Consider the following 22421-nt stretch of genomic DNA (forward strand, 5'->3'; position numbering starts at 1 on the left):
TTGTAGCATTGTTGAATAAAAATTATCTAAAAACCTGCTTCTAGTCAGTATACTTTGATTCTGGTGTAGGTTTTAACTCAATTATTAAGAATTAGACAAATCTTTACTAAACAATCAGACTTTGAAATACATGCCTCCCTTTTAATTCAATTTTATAAAAGAAGAGGCTATCCCACTATGATTCTAACAGAGGCTTTTCAAAAAGTAAGCAGGCTATATTGTTGAGAATTACTAAAACCGATTCAAGAAAGTTCAGTGCGATAGCAGCTATCTTTACATATGTCTTGGTCTAAATGGGAATTCAGTCATTATCAATTTAACTCAATGTCAGTTTGTAAATTCCCACATGTTGAGAACACACTTATGTATTAATAATTTGACACATGTATTAACCAAGGCAAGGCAGTCAAACCTAATAAACAATGTCATAGTAATCAAAATTTAATTGTTACCTACCTGCATTCCAACTTAATGTGCCTATTAGATTTCATTGTTTTCTTGTTTGTGCAAAAATAAGTAAATCTTGCTAATTTGTTTGTCATCTAGTGATCTTATATCCCTCCCTTCCCTAATCAGTTAACCATTTGTCATCATGTCCTTTGATATTATAGTTTACTAAAAATTATTATTGGTGTTTGATGTTTTACAGTATAGCAACACAAACAGGTTATTTTGTGCTGAGCTAAATATTATTACTCATTACCAAATTGTAACACTTATAGAGGACTTCAAAACAATTATGCCTAGTTGGGATGACATAAAATGATGAGAAGGCTACAATAAATTGAAAAAATTAAATAGATTGAAACTAAGTAATTCATTGTAAATAAGTAAATAAACTAATGTAAAGTCCCACTAGTCCTTTCACTCCTTAAGTTATCCTTCATACTCACCACACAGTAATCAGATGTTTGTGTCACCTAGGTGTGATAAAGTTTTAGTGTCATTTGATAGGTGATATACTGCGGTGGGGGAGTAGTGCACCCAGAACCACTTAAAATTAGCTATTTCAAGACTGACAGATGAAATATTTCCTAAACTGATAAAGAGTTATTGGCATTTGGGCAGACAAGTGGTCCTAAAATCTTACCCATCAGTTGACATATTTGCAGGTTGTTTTGGTGTTTTGTTTCTGTGTTGATGTCAAAGAGTTGAGACAATTCTAAACTTTAAACCTATGCAATTCTGCTATTTGACAATGGATTTTGATCAAAGAAGCAGTACTGCAGAAATATTTTTGAGATGAGCCTTTGTCCATTTGCATTTCCATGTCAAAGTGTTTAGTGTAAGGGCACCAAAATTAATTTATTTTTAAGGGCAGCCAGGATAAGCAAACTTCAGTGTTGGTCAATTTATTTTGTTTAACTCTGCTGCAACACAAAATAAGCCAAACTGTGACATCATTCCCTATCCTTTTGTAGAAAATAGGGTTGGATGTCTGAGACATTGCTGTTCAAAAGTGCATTAAAATTTTAGGCTCAAAAGTTTTCATCAAAACAAATGAAATAGTGTTCTTGTGATACTACTGTCATATAAATACTGAAATTTTAATCAGAAGTGTATTTTTACCAAAAAATTGTTTTGATGAGCATTTTCCCAATTCATAGACAGTATTAGACTGACCAGATTTTGTTCAGATGTGTTCAAACATGGTATACAGACTGACATCATCATGACATTGTGTAGACTTTATTATGAGCTAGACCTACTAGACATTGTGCAGACTTTATTATGAGTTAGACCTACTAGACATTGTGCAGACTTTATTATGAGTTAGACCTACTAGACATTGTGTAGACTTTATGAGCTAGATCTACTAGACATTGTGCAGACTTTATTATGAGCTAGACCTACTAGACATTGTGCAGACTTTATTATGAGCTAGACCTACTAGACATTGTGTAGACTTTATTATGAGTTAGACCTACTAGACATTGTATAGACTTTATTATGAGTTAGACCTACTAGACATTGTGCAGACTTTATTATGAGCTAGACCTACTAGACATTGTGTAGACTTTATTATGAGTTAGACCTACTAGACATTGTGCAGACTTTATTATGAGCTAGACCTACTAGACATTGTGCAGACTTTATGAGCTAGATCTACTAGACATTGTGCAGACTTTATTATGAGCTAGACCTACTAGACATTGTGCAGACTTTATTATGAGCTAGACCTACTAGACATTGTGCAGACTTTATTATGAGCTAGACCTACTAGACATTGTGTAGACTTTATTATGAGTTAGACCTACTAGACATTGTGCAGACTTTATTATGAGCTAGATCTACTAGACATTGTGCAGACTTTATTATGAGCTAGACCTACTAGACATTGTGTAGACTTTATTATGAGCTAGACCTACTAGACATTGTGCAGACTTTATTATGAGCTAGATCTATGCATATTAAAGAGCTGAACATGCTTATTGACTGAGATTCTTAATACTCATAAGACTATTTTTATTTTGACTTTGATCAAAGCTGGCTGTAGTCTGATATCAAGACTCAGATAAGTGCAGCCAAGATCCCTGTGTGTTAATAAGGTGATTTTGCTTATCATATGGCTGAGATTGACATCACTTTAGTTACTTTGTTTTAGATCATTTTGGTCAAACATGTGAAATAGATGTTGGGTAGTTAAGTGATTGAAAGGATGTTTGTATTTTGATTAAGTAATCTTCTGTTTGATTATTTGAGTTTGGTACCTAAGATTAAAACTGTACCACCATTTTTGATCTATGTAAATAAGATTATATGTTTAAGGTCTTAGACAGGCTTTATAATACTGACATCATTAATAATGTTACCATGCATCTGATTTGAATAAACTTGTTACTACAGCAGAGACTACACATGTTGTCTGATTTCAATAAAACTTGATAAATTAGTTTATATAATGGAGCTGTGCATGTAATTGTTGTGCTTATTTTTTGCTTATAGATTCATTTGACTCATTGTATCATGCAAGTTTGACTCTAACTTATCCTGTCCTAGAATTGGAAAAATATTAATGGATGCTGGTGCATTAAAAAATTTGTCTGCAACAAATCTTTGCTTTCTTATTACAGAAACAACCACAGAGGCTCAATTGTTAGGTAAGTTGTTAAATTTGAAATGTTGCCTCTGAGATCAGTCTCTCTTTCTGTATCTCTTTTTGTTTTCTTCCATCTATTTCACAATCCTGTAAACACATTTAACCTTGAAGGTTTTTGATGGATTGCCATGAAACTTGGTAATTAATATCACATGAAGATATGCATATTGACAAATCACTCTGTTCCCACAATGTTTAGTAAGAGTTATGGCCCTTTTGATTTGGCATGGAATGCAGAGTATGTGTGACAAAATCTTGTGAATGCAACTGTTCTTGCCATTTTTATGGCTCACTGATACTTAGTACATATGGTGGTCATTAGGTAAATATGGACATCTTCATCCATTTTTGTGCTTCCACAATGTTATAAAGACTTATTGCTGGATTACAGTCAGATGTAGTATGTGACATGATAAAAATACAACAACACTAAGATTTCAGTGGATTACTTTGAACCATAGTACTAACTGATCATCGTCATACATACATTCATGATGATCAATCATTGTACTTGTACTATTTTTAGAAGAATTGGTCAATTGAGAGTACACAATTTATTGCGAGTCTTGAATACTTCTCTGTTAGAAAACCACTCGATAGTTATCTCTTCTTTATACATTCTGAGTTTATATACAAAAATTTTGTTGTTCACAAAGTGAGATGGTTTTAAAAAATCAACTTAGAAAGTAAAGAATGCTTATAGCTATATATCTTCTAATGATATTAAAGCAGATTCATTTTAGTGATTAGACAGATTTCTAGTTGATTTTTATGAAACTGTGTTGTAGTTTTTGAAGTATCTATTAAACATTCATAACAATATTTTTCATTTTGGGCTGGGTATAATTAAGATGTTCCTAATATTATTGCCATTCTTCATATTTGTGAATTAATCTGATTTGGCCTTAGAAGGTCTTCATTGACTTTTGTCATGCCCCTGAGAAGCTTCTGCCACTTTTAAGTTGACAGTTAATATGCTGGATTGAATTTTATTTTGCATTGGTCAATGTGTCCTCTCTATTCAGCTTCAGTCTTTCATTTGCTTCACTTTCAATAGGATGATTGTATGCTTCACTTTCAATAGGATGATTGTATGCTTCACTTTCAGTTGGATGATTGTATGCTTCACTTGCAATAGGATGATTGTATGCTTCACTTGCAATAGGATGATTGTATGCTTTACTTTCAATAGGATGATTGTATGCTTCACTTTCAATAGGATGATTGTATGGTTCACTTTCAATAGGATGATTGTATGCTTCACTTTCAATAGGATGATTGTATGCTTCACTTGCAATAGGATGATTGTATGCTTCACTTGCAATAGGATGATTGTATGCTTCACTTGCAATAGGATGGTTGTATGCTTCACTTGCAATAGGATGATTGTATGCTTCACTTTCAGTAGGATGATTGTATGCTTCACTTGCAATAGGATGATTGTATGCTTCACTTGCAATAGGATGATTGCATGCTTCACTTGCAATAGGATGGTTGTATGCTTCACTTGCAATAGGATGATTGTATGCTTCACTTTCAATAGGATGATTGTATGCTTCAATTTCAATAGGATGATTGTATGCTTCACTTTCAATAGGATGATTGTATGCTTTACTTTCAATAGGATGATTGTATGCTTCACTTGCAATAGGATGATTGTATGCTTCACTTTCAGTAGGATGATTGTATGCTTCACTTGCAATAGGATGATTGTATGCTTCACTTTCAATAGGATGATTGTATGCTTCACTTTCAATAGGATGATTGTATGCTTCAATTTCAATAGGATGATTGTATGCTTCACTTTCATTAGGATGATTGTATGCTTCACTTTCAATAGGATGATTGTATGCTTCACTTTCAATAGGATGATTGTATGCTTCACTTTCAATAGGATGATTGTATGCTTCACTTTCAGTAGGATGATTGTATGCTTCACTTGCAATAGGATGATTGTATGCTTCACTTTCAGTAGGATGATTGTATGCTTCACTTGCAATAGGATGATTGTATGCTTCAATTTCAATAGGATGATTGTATGCTTCACTTTCAATAGGATGATTGTATGCTTCACTTTCAATAGGATGATTGTATGCTTCACTTTCAATAGGATGATTGTATGCTTCACTTTCATTAGGATGATTGTATGCTTCACTTTCAATAGGATGATTGTATGCTTCACTTTCAATAGGATGATTGTATGCTTCACTTTCAGTAGGATGATTGTATGCTTCACTTTCAATAGGATGATTGTATGCTTCACTTTCAATAGGATGATTGTATGCTTCACTTTCAATAGGATGATTGTATGCTTCACTTGCAATAGGATGATTGTATGCTTCACTTTCAATAGGATGATTGTATGCTTCACTTGCAATAGGATGATTGTATGCTTTACTTTCAATAGGATGATTGTATGCTTCACTTTCAATAGGTTGATTGTATGCTTTACTTTAAATAGGATGATTGTATGCTTCACACTGAACCAGAGTAACTGACTTTCTAGGATTTTTTATAAAGTAAATACAAATCATGTCTGATCTAATTGCAATGCCTTTTCATCTTTTACCACAAAAATTAGATGAAGATTTATGTCAAGATGAAAATGTGCTGCACATTAAAACTTGGTTGCTGTCTTTTATATGTCACAGTAATTCCAAACAGCTTAAAAGTCATATCCAGCCTCCAAGTTTGGACTGTAAGCTCTGTACTTCCCTGCTTCTTTGGACTTTAAGGTAAAATCATTGGTGCATCTTAACAATAAAAGTGTTGGAAACTAAACCTTCTTCACAATTTTTGTAATGTTTCCAGCCTAAAATTTGTGTCTACCCAGTTCAACCCTCCATTATTACTATTACACTTAAGTTCCCAAATTTATTGTTGGCATATATTGGGATGAGTTGCACTCTAGTCTGGGTCACTATGACCTACTTTCCAAGGTTAATAAAAATAGCTGAATATTCATGTCTTGGTTTTGATACCAGAATCTCCTTATCTGTAACCACCAAGATCTCTCACAGTTAGATACCATGCAGTCCATGCATGTTTATGAGGTTGTCTTGTATTTACCCGCCAGAACTTGTTACCACTCTATGAGGCTGTGTTTCAGATCTGAATTTTATCAAACTTAGTAAATACCTTTTCAAGATTTCTAAAAAGTGTTGTTATCACCAAAAGTAAGGTGGCGATCTTGCATCTGCTTTGCTGAGCCTCATTCCACCTCAGAGACGATATTACTGACCACATTTTGGTCAGATTTGGTCCTAATATCCTGATGAAGTTGGATGGTCTTACTGACCACATTTTGGTCAGATTTGTTCCTAATATCCTGATGAAGTTGGATGGTATTACTGACCACATTTTGGTCAGACTTGGTCCTAATATCCTGATGAAATTGGATGGTATTACTGATGACATTTTGGTCAGACTTGGTCCTAATATTCTGACGAAGTTGGATGGTATTACTAACCACATTTTGGTCAGACATGGTCCTAAGATCCTGATGAAGTTGGATGGGTATTATTATGAGCAAGACTTTTGTATACCAATGAAGTGATCCTGCATTTGATATGGTGAGATTGTTTCCAGTCATGTGACAGTATATAAATATCACAAAACCTCTGAATATAATTGTGACCATGCATGTGTATTATGTAAGTATGCATGTGTATTATGTAAGTATGCATGTGTATTATGTAAGGATGCATGTGTATTATGTAAGGATGCATGTGTATTATGTAAGATGTAAGGATGCATGTGTATTATGTAAGGATGCATGTGTATTATGTAAGATGTAAGGATGCATGTGTATTATGTAAGGATGCATGTGTATTATGTAAGATGTAAGGATGCATGTGTATTATGTAAGATGTAAGGATGCATGTGTATTATGTAAGGATGCATGTGTATTATATAAGTATGCATGTGTATTATGTAAGGATGCATGTGTATTATGTAAGTTGATTTTGTATCTGACTGTCTGAGATTGTCAATACTTGCATGACTCCTTTTTTTTATCAGGTTTTGATTAAACTAAGTGGGTGTTGGATGAGTCTGATTATGAACAAGATAGAATAAACTCGATACCTCTGTATTTGTCATCTATTTCAATAAACTTTGATAAATTAGTTCATGTGATGGAACTGTGCATGTAATTGTTGTGGTTGCTTTTTCCATGTTGACTCATCTTTGGCATCCTCTAACTAATATAATCCTAGAATGGGCAAAATATAAATGTTTGTTTTTGCATTTAGAAATTTGTTTGCAACAAATCTTTGACTTTTTATTTTAGAAAGTGCTACCACCACAGAGGCCCCATTATTAGGTAAGTTATTAAACCTGGAACATTGCCTCTTTAATATTTATATCTCTTTCTGTTCTTGTCTCTTTCTTTCCTCCCATCGAGCCCATAATCTTGTTTCACAACTAGTCCTGTAGTTTTTTTAATGGATTGCCATGAAATGTGGAAAATAATGTGACATTCATACTCACAAATCACTGTATTCCCACGAGTTTATAAGAATTATTGTCCTTTCTGACTTGTGACTGAATGCAATGTATATCAGAATCTTGTTAACACAACTAGTCTCAGTTTTTGAAATTTAGTATATGTCATTGCTATTATGTGATTATGTACCTATGGACAAATCACTGCTCTTGTAATTTGTGTTGGAGTTTTGTCATCCAGTTGAGTTCATTGTTAGACTGAACCTTGTCTTGCAGTTTCTTATAATGGCTTGCATCTAAAGATTCATATATTCATCGGATAAAAGACCATACTCGTTTTTGGATGACCTGTTGTTTATTTTTCATCCTCTATATGTCAGTTCATTAGCACAAATTGATTGTCTCTACTCCTAAAATGCACTGAGGATTGCCACGAAACTTGATACACACACACACGCATACATGCATGTGCACACACAAACACACAGTTCTCATGGTCTAGGTGATCCTAATTGAAAATTGTGCTGCTGGAATATGACCAATACAGCATTCATATTTTAAAAATCTTGTTACGATACATTTCCTGAATGGATAGTAATTTCAACCTGGAGTTTTCACGAAAAGATTTATCATGCCTAGTTTGTTTTGAATGAAAATGGCTGTCATAGCAACCAGCTTCACAATCTAGATTGTTTCTCAACAGGAAGTGAAACTGATATTTGCTTTTGTTTCACCAGACGACATTATATCAAGTCTAGTTCATTCAAAATGAAGTTGGTGCCACTCTAACATCAAGTGTGGACCTCACAGCCGTCAGCTTGAACAAGTTGTTAATGCTGCTTCGCCTGAATGGATGGTGACATAAGCATGATGATCTCATTGATATTCTTCTTATGATGTTTGGTTGGTTCAAAATGTAAATGGTGTAAATCTGATAGCCAATATGGCAACCATGGCAGCCTTCTTGAGCATTGTATCATAGCTACTTTAATAGAAGTTCATATCAACATGGGGCTTGTAATTGATGTTTTCTTTTACACTCATTTGTGCATCAAAGACCCCCAATTTTTAATCTGACACCAAGGTTTTATTTTTTACTCAGTCTGACCCCCAGTTTTGACACCAAGAAGATTTTTTTACTCTCAATCTTGTACCCTATGGGGAACATTTTTTTAACAGAAGACTGATGTTTAGTTGATCAAAATATTGTTCCAATGTCTCATACAGTATTGACACCATGGCAATCATTGTAAAAATCTTGTTATTGCTACTCCTCAACGGAATGTTGTAGTGGTAAGGGGTTTTCACACAAAGACTTTTAATGATGTATAGTTGGTTCTGAATGACAATGCTGCTCATCTGTCATCCAGTTAATGTGAAAAATGTTATTGCTACTCCTGAATAAATGTTCACATTCACATCAAGATTTCACCGAAATATGTGTAATGATAATTATAAATAAAAATGATGTTGATCTAACATCCAATATGGCTGCCACAGTGGCTAATTCTTTGCCATCAGGTAGGACATCACTTACTTCAAGAAATTGTTATTTGAAGAGTTATTGCTGATTACAGCTGCATATGGGATATGATAGAATTTTGAGAATGCAACAAACTGTTTTTCGTGCATTACAGTGAAGCATTGGAAGATATGCATGTTGTGCAGTCAATGTACTTGCACTATTTTCCAAGGAGTTATGCACATTTGTGCAGTCTCATCTTCATCATCGGGGTAGTGGTGGGATGCAGAAAGGATGGAGGTAGATTTATATTAGTGAAGTTCTCTCCATTATTCTTGCTTGAAAACAATAAAATCCTTATGGAATGGAGTTGAAGGAATTTAAACTTTATTTTGTAAAAATTACTGCCAGAACTTGTGTTCTCTATCGCATTTGTAATCACATGTGCAGGGGGACCACTCCAGTGGCCTAGTGGTTAGAGTGTCCGCCTTGGATGCATGAGGTCATGGGTTTGATCCCTGGTCGAGTCATACCCAACACTCACAAAAATGGTACTATCAGCTGCCTCTTTTAGTGCTCAGCATTAAGAGGTTAGTGTTAGGACTGGTCGGCCTGGTGTCAGGGTAATGTGACTGGGTGGGACATCATGCTACATGTCTGCGACATGATGCCCCAGTGCTATGCATCACTATAAACTTCCACACTGCAGACATTGTAGCAATATGATTGAAAAATTGTTAAAGCTATGTCAAAAATCCAAATCACACACACACACACACACACACACACACACAAGTTCAGGGTTGAAGTCACTTCAGTTTGCTTTCTGTGTGAGATTTTGACCTCTTCAGCCATGTCTCAATAGTCAAAGTTACTGTAATAATAATAATAGGAAGTCTTTATTTTCAGAATGTAACCCAGTTATTAGTGATGGGAATTGGTCAGAATTTCCTATTTGATAATCAGTTCCACTTAACCAACTGTTAATCAATTAAAATTGGTTACTAAGAGCAAATTTTAATTTTTCTTTTCTTATACAGTTATATCATTGCTCAAGAGTTCGAAAAATTAATAAATGTACAGGAATAATCTCTTTTAATGACATGTATACTTTAACCGGATAAAAGTATTATATTTTTTTTCTATTGTGTTATATTAGTTTTGGTCTACAACCTTTTCTGAAAGAAAGCAACTTTTTTATGGCTGGTCAGTCTTATGTAACTGAAATACTGTTGCAATATCACAAATCATTTTATTCATATGTGATGTGTCTAAAATTTAAAGTATAGCATGACATGGTTTTCTTATTTGTCTTTATTTACAATAATACAAGGTATTTTACATTTAAACTGAAACAGATCATCAGAATTTGTTTAAATTTATTAACTCAATAATTTAACAGCTTAATCATGTAATCATGACTTTATGTTTCTAATTAAGAAAGTTTGCACCTATGGAATATGGTATGGTTTATTATTTTTAAGTTGTGACGGAATAAATAATTCAGTTCAAATTTAGTGGATTGGAAGCCCTATTTAGCTTACCATTTACGCAGGGGTTTTACTAACATTTGTGTTTTGCTTGCAACTAAAAAGAAGTAGTCTCCCTTTACATACAATCAGTTATGGAGTTTCACAATCAGTTGTCCTATTGGTTTGCTCAACCAACTGATGTTCGATTCTAATCAGAACAACACTACCAGTTATTCCCTTGGGTTGTGTTCAGGTATTTGCAAGTACAAGTTCATTGCTAAGTACAAGATTTATAAATGATATTATCCCATACATACAAGACTTTTAAAGAAATAAAGAACGAAGAAAGTTAAAGAAGGAGGAAGAAGAGAATATATTGATTAAACATATTGATGCATCATATAAAATTTCTTTAGATTTTGATGATAATGCTTCTGTCATTAGTTTTGGTGAATATCCCAAGTCTGGAGTAAAAAATATGCAGTTTTTCTGAAAACACTGGAGGAAGTGGCTTGGGGGATTTTGAAATGTTTTGTTGAATCAGTGCACTAAAGTCAAATTTTGGATTTGTTTCTTGTGTGTTGACATTATTTTGGAGATGCTGAGAGGCCTACTTGATGTGAAATCTTGTAACTTAAGTTTAGATTTTCTCATCATTATCCTTTACTTAATTGAAACTTTTTATTGTTTTGGCTTCAGTGGATGGGCATTTGTTTAATTTTCACTAAATCCAGTTTCTGAAATTTGAGTTGCTTGTTTAGGTTGGTTTGGCAGTAGTTAACTCATACAGTATTATAGTAAATATTCTTGGAGAAACACTTTCTGTTTGAGAAATTATGAGAAAGTATTTAAATTTGGATAGTGATAGTGGATAGTGACCAGAGTGATGAGGATACCAATTTTCATAGCTTACCAAACCTGTTCATTCTGTATTAGGTTGCTGTCAAGATAAAATCTTGTCATATGTCAAAGACTATTTAAATGCTATGTGATACATTTGTATTTTTGTGTTTTGGAAATTTAATGTAACTTTAAAAAATGTTCTGTCCTATCGCAATATTATCTGAAATGTGGAAGTTTATAGTGATGTCTAGCACTGGGGCATCATGCCGCAGACATGTAACACGATGTCCCACCCAGTCACATTATCCTGACACCAGGCTGACCTGTCCTAACACTAATCTCTGAATGCTAAGCACCTAGCGAGGCAACTGTTAGTACCATTTTTTAAGTCCTTTTGTATGACGCATCTGGGGTTCAAACCCATGACCTCCCACATCCAGAGCAGATGCTCTAACCACGAGGCCACTGGATTGATCTGCTCTTTTGATGCAACAGGATGATTAATACTTACATCCTCTTATTCCTCCACATTTTGTAATTTTTTTTAATGCTAGTACTTAACATCATTTTATCTTGTACCTGTAGATAATTGAACATAACAGAGTGCCCTTTGAGGGAGTTGAATTTTTGGAAAGTAATTGGGTAACACCTTGAACTTGAAGATTTTATTATTATTATTATTATTATTATTATTATTATTATTTTTTCTTTTAGGCACAGCTGTAGAAGTTAATATTTGAAATAGAAAGCATGTTTGATTGTGATCTTGAAGACATTTACATATTTATTAGGGGATTTCACATTTGATTGGCTCGTTGTTATTACTCAAGGAATTGTGGTTTTGATGGGATTTTGATCTTTTGGTCAAAGTTGCTAAGTGATCTTGTATCATTAAAACCTTGATGAGTATAATTGTGACCAAGATCTTGCATCTGATTGGCTGTGATTGTTATCACTTTAGTTTTCTATTTCAGATATAGTTTTGATCAAACTTTTAAAGTGGATGAGCTTGATTATGAACAAGATGTATGCCTGTTGATGAGGTAACCTTGTATCTGATTAGTTTGTTACCAGTTACAATTTTTATCAGATTTTGCATGGTCTTTGTAAGTTGGTCTGTATGAGAGAACTGAGCACATAATTACAGCAGTTATCTTATGCTTGTAGACACATTTGATCTGTTTCAATTTTTTATAGTTTTTATTTTGCCATCCTTAAAATGATATAAATGGATGTTGTTGCATTCAGAATTTATCTTCAACAAATCTTTGATATTTTATTACAGAAAATGCTACCATGTCAGTGACCTCATCCTCAGGTACGCTATTTCACTATAATTGCAGCTGCATCAGTTGATAAATGCAGGGAAGATTTCCATTGGTCAGAACATAATCATGTGATAATACCCATTTGCATTTATTTTGTATAAACTGTACAGAGAACTACTTTATAGTAACTTCTATAAATAGAATCATGTGCAAAGTAACTAATGTAAACACCATTCGGAAGGCATACACACTGCATTCCTTTAAACAAAATAAAAATGGTAGATTTATATTTTATTTATAAAATTAAATAAATTGATTTGACATAATCAAATAACACATCTCTGTAACTTTTCTGAAGATAAATAATTCTTTCTTTGACTAGGTTTGAAAAAATACTGGGTAACTAAAAATCTGACAAGAAGATTGGGGCTACAGCACTTTCACTGCGGCTCATTACAAGTGAATTAAAAACTATAGGTATATGGATATAGGGATTGGGAGGAGGGAGTTCAAAGACTAACATCATTACAATTGGTTACAGTCCTACAATGTAAGATGCTGACCCTGATAGTTAAGATCTAGAGGGGTGTGAGACAGATCCCGCTACTCCCCCATCATAACTGACAGGGTCGATGTCTTGCACTGTTTGACTATTGGACCTCCATCACTATAACCATTTAACGATAATCTTAATTTCATTTGTAAATAGAACCTGTAGTAGCCTAAACTGTAAATCAACATGAAAATAGATTTAAAGAAATGGAAATCAGTTACTCATGTGTCTGGACAATAATGATTCAGGCTTGTCACAGTGAACTTATGAAAGTATCAAATCCATGAGCCATTCCTATGTCAAACATGATAACACAGTCTTTGCTTTGAATATTGAAATTCTATCTTATCACATATGCCATTTTAGATGAAATATAATAAGACCATGCTGTGAGTGTTCAAAACCTTTGATCGCCTACCATAAGATAAAAGAATAATTAAAATTATAAATAATTTAATTTATAAGAGTTTAATGTTGTCTTTTTCTGAGTTTTTTGTGGTATAAACTGCCAGTTGCCGAAACACTTAGCCTACATAATGCCCTTCTGGCATTTTGTTTGTGTGTGATTTGGCAACTGACAGATAAACTCAGAAGAAAACAACATTAAACTCTTAATTAAATGTTGCATCTCTAAGATCTTTCTATGTCTGTCTTTTCCCCTACATCTATCCAACAGTCTTGTGAGCACAGCTAGTCATGCAGTTTTTGGATGGATTGGTAAATAATATTATCATCACATGAAAATATGCATATTAATAAATCAGTTCCCACAATTTTTGTAAGAGTTATTTCCCTTTCTGCCCTGGAGCTGAATGCAGAATACATGTTAGGGTCATCATCTGAAGATATGCATATTGACAAATCACAATGTTCTTACAATCTTTGTTGCAGTCAGTGCCCTTTTTGGATGCATTGTAAAACAGACTCTTGTGAATGCAACCATCGACTGTTCAGAAATACTTGTCTAGTGTTAATCTTAATTTAGCAACTATAGATAATTTTAAATCATAAATGCTCTTAAATCATAAACAAGACAGAGAACAAAAGATGTTAATTTTCTTAAAATTACACACCTTTTTGATGCACAAGGACTTCAGTAAAGGTTTTGAGAAATGGTTGCTCCATAGGGTAAGAGCATAGAATCTGTTTATTTATAAAGATCTGATAAGAATCAAGATACAAAAAGCCAAATGATAAACATGAAACTTGGTCCAGGCAGCTAGGGTGTGCAATTGGTGCAGATTAATGGACGATCTCTTTTGTTTTGGCTAAACTTGGTACAAAACACAAAAAAACTGATTAGCTTTAATTTTAGATTTCTACATAGAAATAAGTGATAATGATAAATGCACCTTCTGTAAGGAGGGAATGAAACAGTTTGAGCACTTATGCAATGACTGTTCAGCTACTGAACACTTTTGGAAATTATTTGTGGAATGGGTCTAAAGTTATGATCCAGATTTTACAATTACACAAAAAGATGTCTTTCCGGGAAATAACTTTGATCTTATTAACTTCCTAATTTTGCTTGCAAATATGTTATATGCAAATTATATTGTGCATCAAACCTCCCAAATTGTTCCTGGCATAACAATTGCTGGCTAAAGTACATTATAACATGTACCAGTATGGTTAATATTATATCATTTACAAATGCCAAAATACTGCACTGGTGGCCATGTGGTTAGAGCATTTGCCTTGGAAGCAGGAGGTCATGGGCTCGATCCCTGGCCGAGTCATACCAAAGACTTATAAAAATGGTACTAACAGCTCAGCATTACGATGTTAGTGTTAGGACTGGTCGGCCTGGTGTCAGGATAATGTGACTGGGTGGGACATCATGCTACATGTCTGCGGCAAGATGCCCCAGTGCTTATGCATCACTATAAACTGTCACACTGAACCAATGAAGTATTAGCATCTGTGCACCAAGCTTCACAGAATTTACCTATACAGTGATCCTTCCTACTGGTAGGCTTGTGAACTGAGATTATATATTTGACACTTTGTTGCCTTCATTAGGTCATAAAGTCATTATTATTATTATTATTATTATTATTGTTATCTGTTAGCACTAATTCATAGTTGTATACGTTTTACCTGTATAGAATGTCCCACAAGTAAAATTGTCACATAATGGATATTGTAGCACCTACTTCATAAATATCAGTAATGGTGCTTCAATTCCTTTTTTATGTGCAGGATTTTTTGTGCAATATTGAAAACTTGTTTATATTACTGTATAACTTCCACCCTGGTCAGATAATTACAGGTACATTTTCTATATACATGGTTTACTCAACAGCATCAAGTTCATACATTTTACTATAAGTGACACTTGAATGAATTTTATCTGTATAGGCAAAATATTGGCCTTCCTATAGGTAAGATGTGATGAGAATGGACTTTGGAGTTCATACATGTAAGTACTATTAAGTGACACTCCTGTGATTCTGTCTATACAGGCAGTCAAATTCACATGCCAACAGGTTAATGTAACTAGAACTGATTATTTAGTGTCCACTTTTTAAATGTTAATATACAGTTTCCAATTCCACCTGTACAGGTCACGTGCACGACTTAACAGGTATTTATTATCATTGGTAACTGAGCGTGGATACAGACAAATTCTTAAGGCATGACACTCACTGCACTACTTGTATATAGAGTCTGCTCTTTATTGTCTAACAGATTTAGACCATGGTCGAGACCAGGCTGAGAACCACTCAACATGTACAGTTATCTCCCTTGAATACATGTCAGACTTGCATATTATGGACTGAAGTCAATCACAGCTTGGGGAACAAAACATCTGATTGCATGCAAGAGTCAGAAGCATATCTTTCCTGGACAGCAAGATGGAGAGCATCAATAAAGATCAGTTACAAGCTCGCATATCAGAATTGTGGATCAATATCCTATACATAAATAGAGTTCTCTTTCTGTCTGATAACTTCACCATGGTGACTCATCTCACGCAGCAAAGTGGAACAAGTACTCAGACCTTTGTATTTTTGTTTTGGATTTTCTGAAGTGGTGTCCTTATCAACAATCCATGATTAAGTTCAACATTTACTAAGTTGACTAATGTATTGGCAGACTCATGGTTCTGAAAGAAGTATTTAATACAGATCGAATGGTCTCTTCATCCCTCATTTTTCACTCAATAGACACTCTATGGGACTGACCTATGATGGACCTATTATCGACAAGGTGGAATGCCAAAACCTCAACTTTTGTCACACCAGTCCTGGACACAAAAGGCGTGAATAATTGATGCTCCATCTATAGATTGGAATGGCTGAACATATGCACTTTTTCAACATCTCTGCTCCAGAAGGGGATACAGGAATCAGCAAATCTGAGTGTCTCCTGATCATCCTGATTACTACCCTAAAATTGGAAATATTGGAGCAGCCATGTCCACCACAACAGAATCCGTTCACCAAAATTTAGATATTCCATCATCTGAATTAAGACACCACAATGGCAGGTGTTTCACCACAACACAGAGTTACCAAACCTGCATGTTAGGATCCTACGAAGTACGCCTTTAAGAATAAACAGTTTTTAAAAGTGGTGGAGTTTCTACAAATGAGATGGCTATCTACGTTAGAGGTGTATGAAGGCAGTGGAATATAATCTCAGCAGAATGCACAAAGCACTTTATATGAATGAAGGCATCCATACCTCAATAGCAAACTTAAACATTTTCATCCTGGATAAAGTGGGCTATCTGTCCTGCATATCAGACTATACCCACACCAATAAATTTGCTCTGCATATTGGCTCACAAAGTTAGAATAATTGCTACAATCAATGCGTATAAGTGAAACTGTTCTTTAACCATCTTTATTCATTGCCATGGGATGGAGATCCGAGTACATTTCTCTAGCCCTTAACAGAGATCTCTCAACCTAAAAGGCTCAAGTCGATCTGGAGAAACTTTTCCCCATTGAACAAAGGTTACCCTTCCATATCATTCAACAGTTTCATACATACACTCAGTGTAACATCGTGACATATGCTGGATTTGTGGGAGGAAAATGTTTTCCCTTTCAAAGCCTCTCCCTGACAGATAGTCTTTTCTTGTCAGGTTATCTAGAAGCTGTCTCACTTACCTTAGGGGACCAGACATGGTCTCTCCGGGGTAAGGGAATATATCTCTCTCCGCCTCTTACATATTCTCCTAAGCTATTATGATTGTATTTAAAGAAATCAATTTTGTCTAGTAAAATATGTTTCTTGAGAATACTAGCCCAATCATACAATTACCGACTCTCCAAGCCTCCCTGCAGTTACATCCACATAGACAGCCTGCCTTATGCTCCAGTGGTAGCTAAGATATTCACAAGATTTGGTGCAAATCCCTATACCAAAAGCGAGATCACTCTGCCTGCCCCCCACTTAGGTTGGCAGGTAACTTTTAGCTTCATTTAGTTAAGAGTGTTATTTGGGAGGGCTGGATTTATGAGGTAGTAGTAGTTCTCATAAGGTATTATGATTTGCTAAGTACAGTGTGACCCCACTATAGCATGCTCCATTATAACATGATCTATAGTGGTCTATAACATGGTCAGGTTCTATGGCTCCCAACTACCGTGTTATAGTGGGGTCACACTGTATTCCTGAAGAATCATATTTTATTGGAAAAAAATTGGTTTTAAATGTTGCCCCATGGATGCAAGTTTAAAAGAAATATAGGAGAAAGAAAGTTAAAGGTGATGTGAGAATAAGTGAATTTACCAGTACCGTTAATCACATAACATTTTGGTAGTCTTTGATAAAATGTGCTATGATTATATTTCTTTCAATGATTTTGGCAGAAATTCCATTTCAAAATTTAAGAATATACACAACATTTTCTTAAAGAATTACATTTGGTGTGTCAAAAATTTTGAAACTGTTTCAGAGTTGCATGGTTAGGTAGGTTGCGCAGCAGTTAAATTATAGTGTTACAGTAATCTTCGTATGGTTGAACCTAGCATTATGTTTTCAGAAATTGATCATGGATAGCATCGTAGTGTAGAAGATGACCTTGGGCCTTGTCAGGTGTGGCAACTTTCAATGTGTTGTTCTTGGAAAAGAGAGCCAGGATTGCTTTAGGCAGTCTTTTATCTTTTCCAAGCTGTTACTTTCCAAATGGTAGTCTTTAATATGTTCATATAACTGCATTATGTTTGCAGCAAGTACTTGGCAGACATGCCACTCATGAATTAATTACCAGGGTCAACCTGCAGCAAACTGGACCATTTGTTTGTAGATACATGTATGTGCCAAAGTGACTGCAACCTTTGGATTTTTTTTTATGACCAAGGGCTTGGCTTCCTTGTAAAGACTGGAGACATCAACCAAAGTCAACACATACTTGTACAGCCTTGTCATGTGGCAGAAGCAGGAGTTTGGACAGGTGCACCTCAGTTGGGGTTCAAACATCAAACCATAGCCAAGTAATTTTGAGTGGTGCCAGCAGATAAATATACCACATAACATGCATTGTTAGCTACTTCATGGCAACATCTTGTGATATTTTGGTGGTTTCTTATAGCTTTGTAACCACTGCTGCACCTTTCCAGTAACTTAACAGGTTGTAGTATATTGCCACAAGTATAGTATCCATTGTACTGTGGTTGTAAGAAGTTGTAAAACTTGTCATGCTTGTTGTTCCAACAGCTCTGTAGCTAGAAAGGAACACTTGTGCTCCAGTGAAACAGTACAAGAAATGAGTTGCACTTTCTGCTTTAGAAAATATTTAGAGTCATTATAGCAGATGGCAGCAAGGCCCCTGATGACAAAAATCATTTTTATTGTTTTGCTATTCAAGTGAGGGTGTATAATGTCAGAGAGTTTTGGCTCATTGCTAATGTCTGGAATATTGTTTTTCTGTCGGTTACCAGGTACCAGTAGTATCAATTGTTGGCATGCTGATTGGTGTGCAACTACTTCCTGAGATAATTGAGATGTTAAGTGCTCATGGAATATTCAGTCTGAGTTGCTTGTAGGTGTTCTATTGCCATATTATGTTTAGCACATCTTCTGTCAGTTCTTTTTAGTTTAGCATAGATAAAAAGTAGTTTGAGCCTGCAAATGCTAGATGTTAATGAATGCTTTGTCAACAATCATGATGGCAGCCATTGCGTAGACCTGAGTACTTGTATTAGCTGCAGCAGTGCCTTGTTTGATTAGCACATCCTGCATCCAGAGACTTTGGTCATACAAACTTTCCAAAACATAACGTAGTCATAGTAGAGGCATATATGCAAAACTATACATAGGTTGATAGAGAGCATAAGGAAAATGACTGCACAAAATTGTTGTCTGAACTAGATGAGCTTCCATCTGACATAAGAGAATGACAGATACCAAGTTACTTACTTTTTAAGGAAATGGTGGCACTGGAACCAAAAGTTGCCTGATGCAAGAGATCTTAAATTATCATGAGGCGGTTCAAAGGTCTTGTAGTGAACTTGTCAATAACCTCTTGAATCTTGTAGAAATTGATAACTACATCATTGTGGAAGAAATAAAATTCACCTGAAATGAAAGACAAAATTTTGTGAAGGGAAATACAAGATCACTTTAGAGACTAAAAGGAGGAGCATGAACTCACAATCACATTTCCCAAGTTAGTGGAGACCTTCAGCAAATTCTCCATGAGGAAACAACCCTTGCCAGGTGGTTGTGAACACTCTTTCATGAATGAGTATAACAATTGCCTCCATGCTCATGGGGTGCATGATAAGTATATTAATTTATGCTCACAATAACAGGTGCACAGATGCCACCTCTTGTTATCCTGACAGAGAAATCAGACCCATGAGGTGCACAATAATGGGTTAAAAACCAGGAATACTGAAGATGCTCACAGATAAGGCTTTGACAAATGCTGTCTGGTGTCATTAGCACTATTGTCATTGCTTTTATAAACTGCCAGCAATTTCATCTGGTGGTGCTTGTAATCATGATAGCTTTTGCATCCTTTGCCATTCATCACTAAGCACTGACAAAATAGCTAGCACATAAACAAATGGCCACAAGTCCCACCATAATATCTCCAACAACTGGTATGGAGTTTGGTTAGCTTTGTGGTCTTAAGTTTATTTACAAGAATCGCCGATTGGTACTGCTTGTGCTTGTTCATGCACTTGTGTTGGCCCTTGGTTGATCAAAGCTGGCTTTTCTGGTTGTGGTTGTTGTGTTGCTTGTTGAACTGGTTTCAACTGTTGCATTATTGGATCAGTGGTCAGATAAAAGCTTGGATCGCAATTTCCTTTTGGCTATAAAACGGATTATTTCTGGGAATGATGTTTTGTCGGCTGGGAATAGTAATACCAGTAACATCATTTGTGGTGGATTTGCTTTTGAACTGGTTTGAGTTTATAGCTGTGTTCAACTCTTTACAAAGACCCTGTAAGCAAACATATCTTTTCCATGATTAAGTGTGCCCCAGATGAAGATGTCACTTCATCTTGTTTAGGAAAGTAGACATGAAATACACCAATGTTACATGACATGGAATCCTTTGCAAGCAAATGGTCTTTAATACTGACACTCAATCTGTTGTTGCACACCTGACTTTGCCAAAACCACATGGAGCTGCTATAGTCCTTGTCCTTTATATCCACAAATCAAATATCAGCAAATGCATCCTTATTGGTTCTGTTTATAAATTTGGGTTAAACAAAGCAGTCTCCTTACAAACACGTTAGCTTTAACAGTTTTTGTATGTGTGTTCCCCTTATCACTGTGATTAAGACACCACCAATGCCATTCTTTGCATAATTATTCAAGTCAAATGACTGTTGGTACTTTTTGCATGTTGTATTAACTGATCTTTGACTTCTTTGACTTTGCCACCGCCATACCAATAAGTACAGTCAGTTGGTTAGGTGTGGGTCTGCAAACTAACCAACTCCCCAGATGACTTAAAGTTACATATCATGATGAATATAGAAATATTCTAATGTCCTCTATGGTGCAGGCTTGATAATTAGTGATTTTAAAACCATACCATGTGATGTAAATAAGTGAAAAATCAGGACATGGGCTTGATGTAGCCATTGGTTGCACATGCCTGCAATAAAGCACAGTGAAAATCCACATCTCTTCTGAATCAAAGCCGAGCACAAATGCTGACCACATATCTTAGGTGCTTTGTGAGAACATGTCTATCTTCGAAGAGGAGTTAAAATTTTTTATCATAAACTCCTTTTTTTCTCTGTTAACTTTACATGGTCATAATTGTGCAGTATTTTACAGTACTGAACACTCATATTGCACTCATGTGCATGACACTTGACTAAAGGAACTACTTTGTAAACATTGTTCACTCATGTAGTAGACTTTAGGTTTCAGTTTATTAGATTTGTCTGTGGATGAACTAAAACAGCTTTGTCTTGTATTGAAAGTAAAGATGATAAATTGACGTGGACAAGTTTGCTGAGTCACAAATGAAACTTTCAAACAAGCAAATGAATGAGAATGATATTCGCAATGTCCACAACAAATATGAGAGATGCATTATTGAAATTGTTCAGACTATGACCGTTGATCTCTGGGGTATATAGAAATTGCATAACCATGAAATTCCACAATGTTTTTTTGATAATTACAATTGAAAAAGTTAATATTTTCCCACATTATGATTCCAAACATTCAGTGACAGAATGGAAACACATGCAATTGAGTCAAAATGTGTCCCAGTCTTCCTGCTCAAATCACAGACACATGTATTTTGTATGGAATTGAAACAACTAATAAATCCAGTGCAAATGAGTAGAATCAACAAAAAAAATCCAATATCCATTCACTCCAGACCGACTGGAAAAGATGTTGCAATGAGCATTCACTCAAAATTTCAAGCTTAAGTAGGAAAAAGTGGCAATTCTTTTTGAAAATGATGCTGAGTATGCAACTTAGTTCAGATTTTGATGGGCAGAGTTATGTGCACATTAATGTTGTTGTGTACTAATGAATCTGGGCTTGTGTATTTCTTTTGAAATACAGCGTAAATTCAATTACTTTGTTTTTTTAGTGTATTTTTGTTTATATAATTAAGCCTCGGTAGAATAAGAAAATGAATATATAATTAAAAGGTTGCTGCATTTATATTGGAAAATATGAACTCATTTTGTCAGATGGATATACTTGACTCCCACGGTCACGCAGCATCCATCCGAAAAAACTTGTTCATATTTTTCCATATAAATGCAGTAACCTATAAGTCCTAAATGAAGTAGACAAATATATGACCATGAAAAATGAAACATGGACTGCA

At 34.9% G+C, this 22421-nt stretch overlaps 1 protein-coding gene across 7 annotated transcripts in view; it reads left to right on the forward strand.

Moving 5' to 3' along the window:
* The window catches only part of LOC149796109 (uncharacterized), an 89913-nt gene that overhangs the window by 19633 nt on the left and 47859 nt on the right, over positions 1-22421 (forward strand). For 5 of the 7 annotated variants that reach the window (XM_089966027.1, XM_089966031.1, XM_089966032.1 and 2 more), the window contains 3 exons: positions 3075-3101; positions 7392-7424; positions 12609-12641. In XM_089966027.1, the coding sequence (XP_089822153.1) occupies positions 3075-3101; positions 7392-7424; positions 12609-12641 (93 nt within the window). The remainder of the gene's footprint in view (positions 1-3074; positions 3102-7391; positions 7425-12608; positions 12642-22421) is intronic. The other 2 variants (XM_089966029.1, XM_089966030.1) reach the window with 2 other exon arrangements.

The sequence above is a fragment of the Sinohyriopsis cumingii genome, chromosome 7 (assembly GCF_028554795.1).
Source record: "Sinohyriopsis cumingii isolate HCF-2022 chromosome 7, ASM2855479v2, whole genome shotgun sequence".
Classification (NCBI taxonomy): Eukaryota; Metazoa; Mollusca; class Bivalvia; order Unionida; family Unionidae; genus Sinohyriopsis; species Sinohyriopsis cumingii.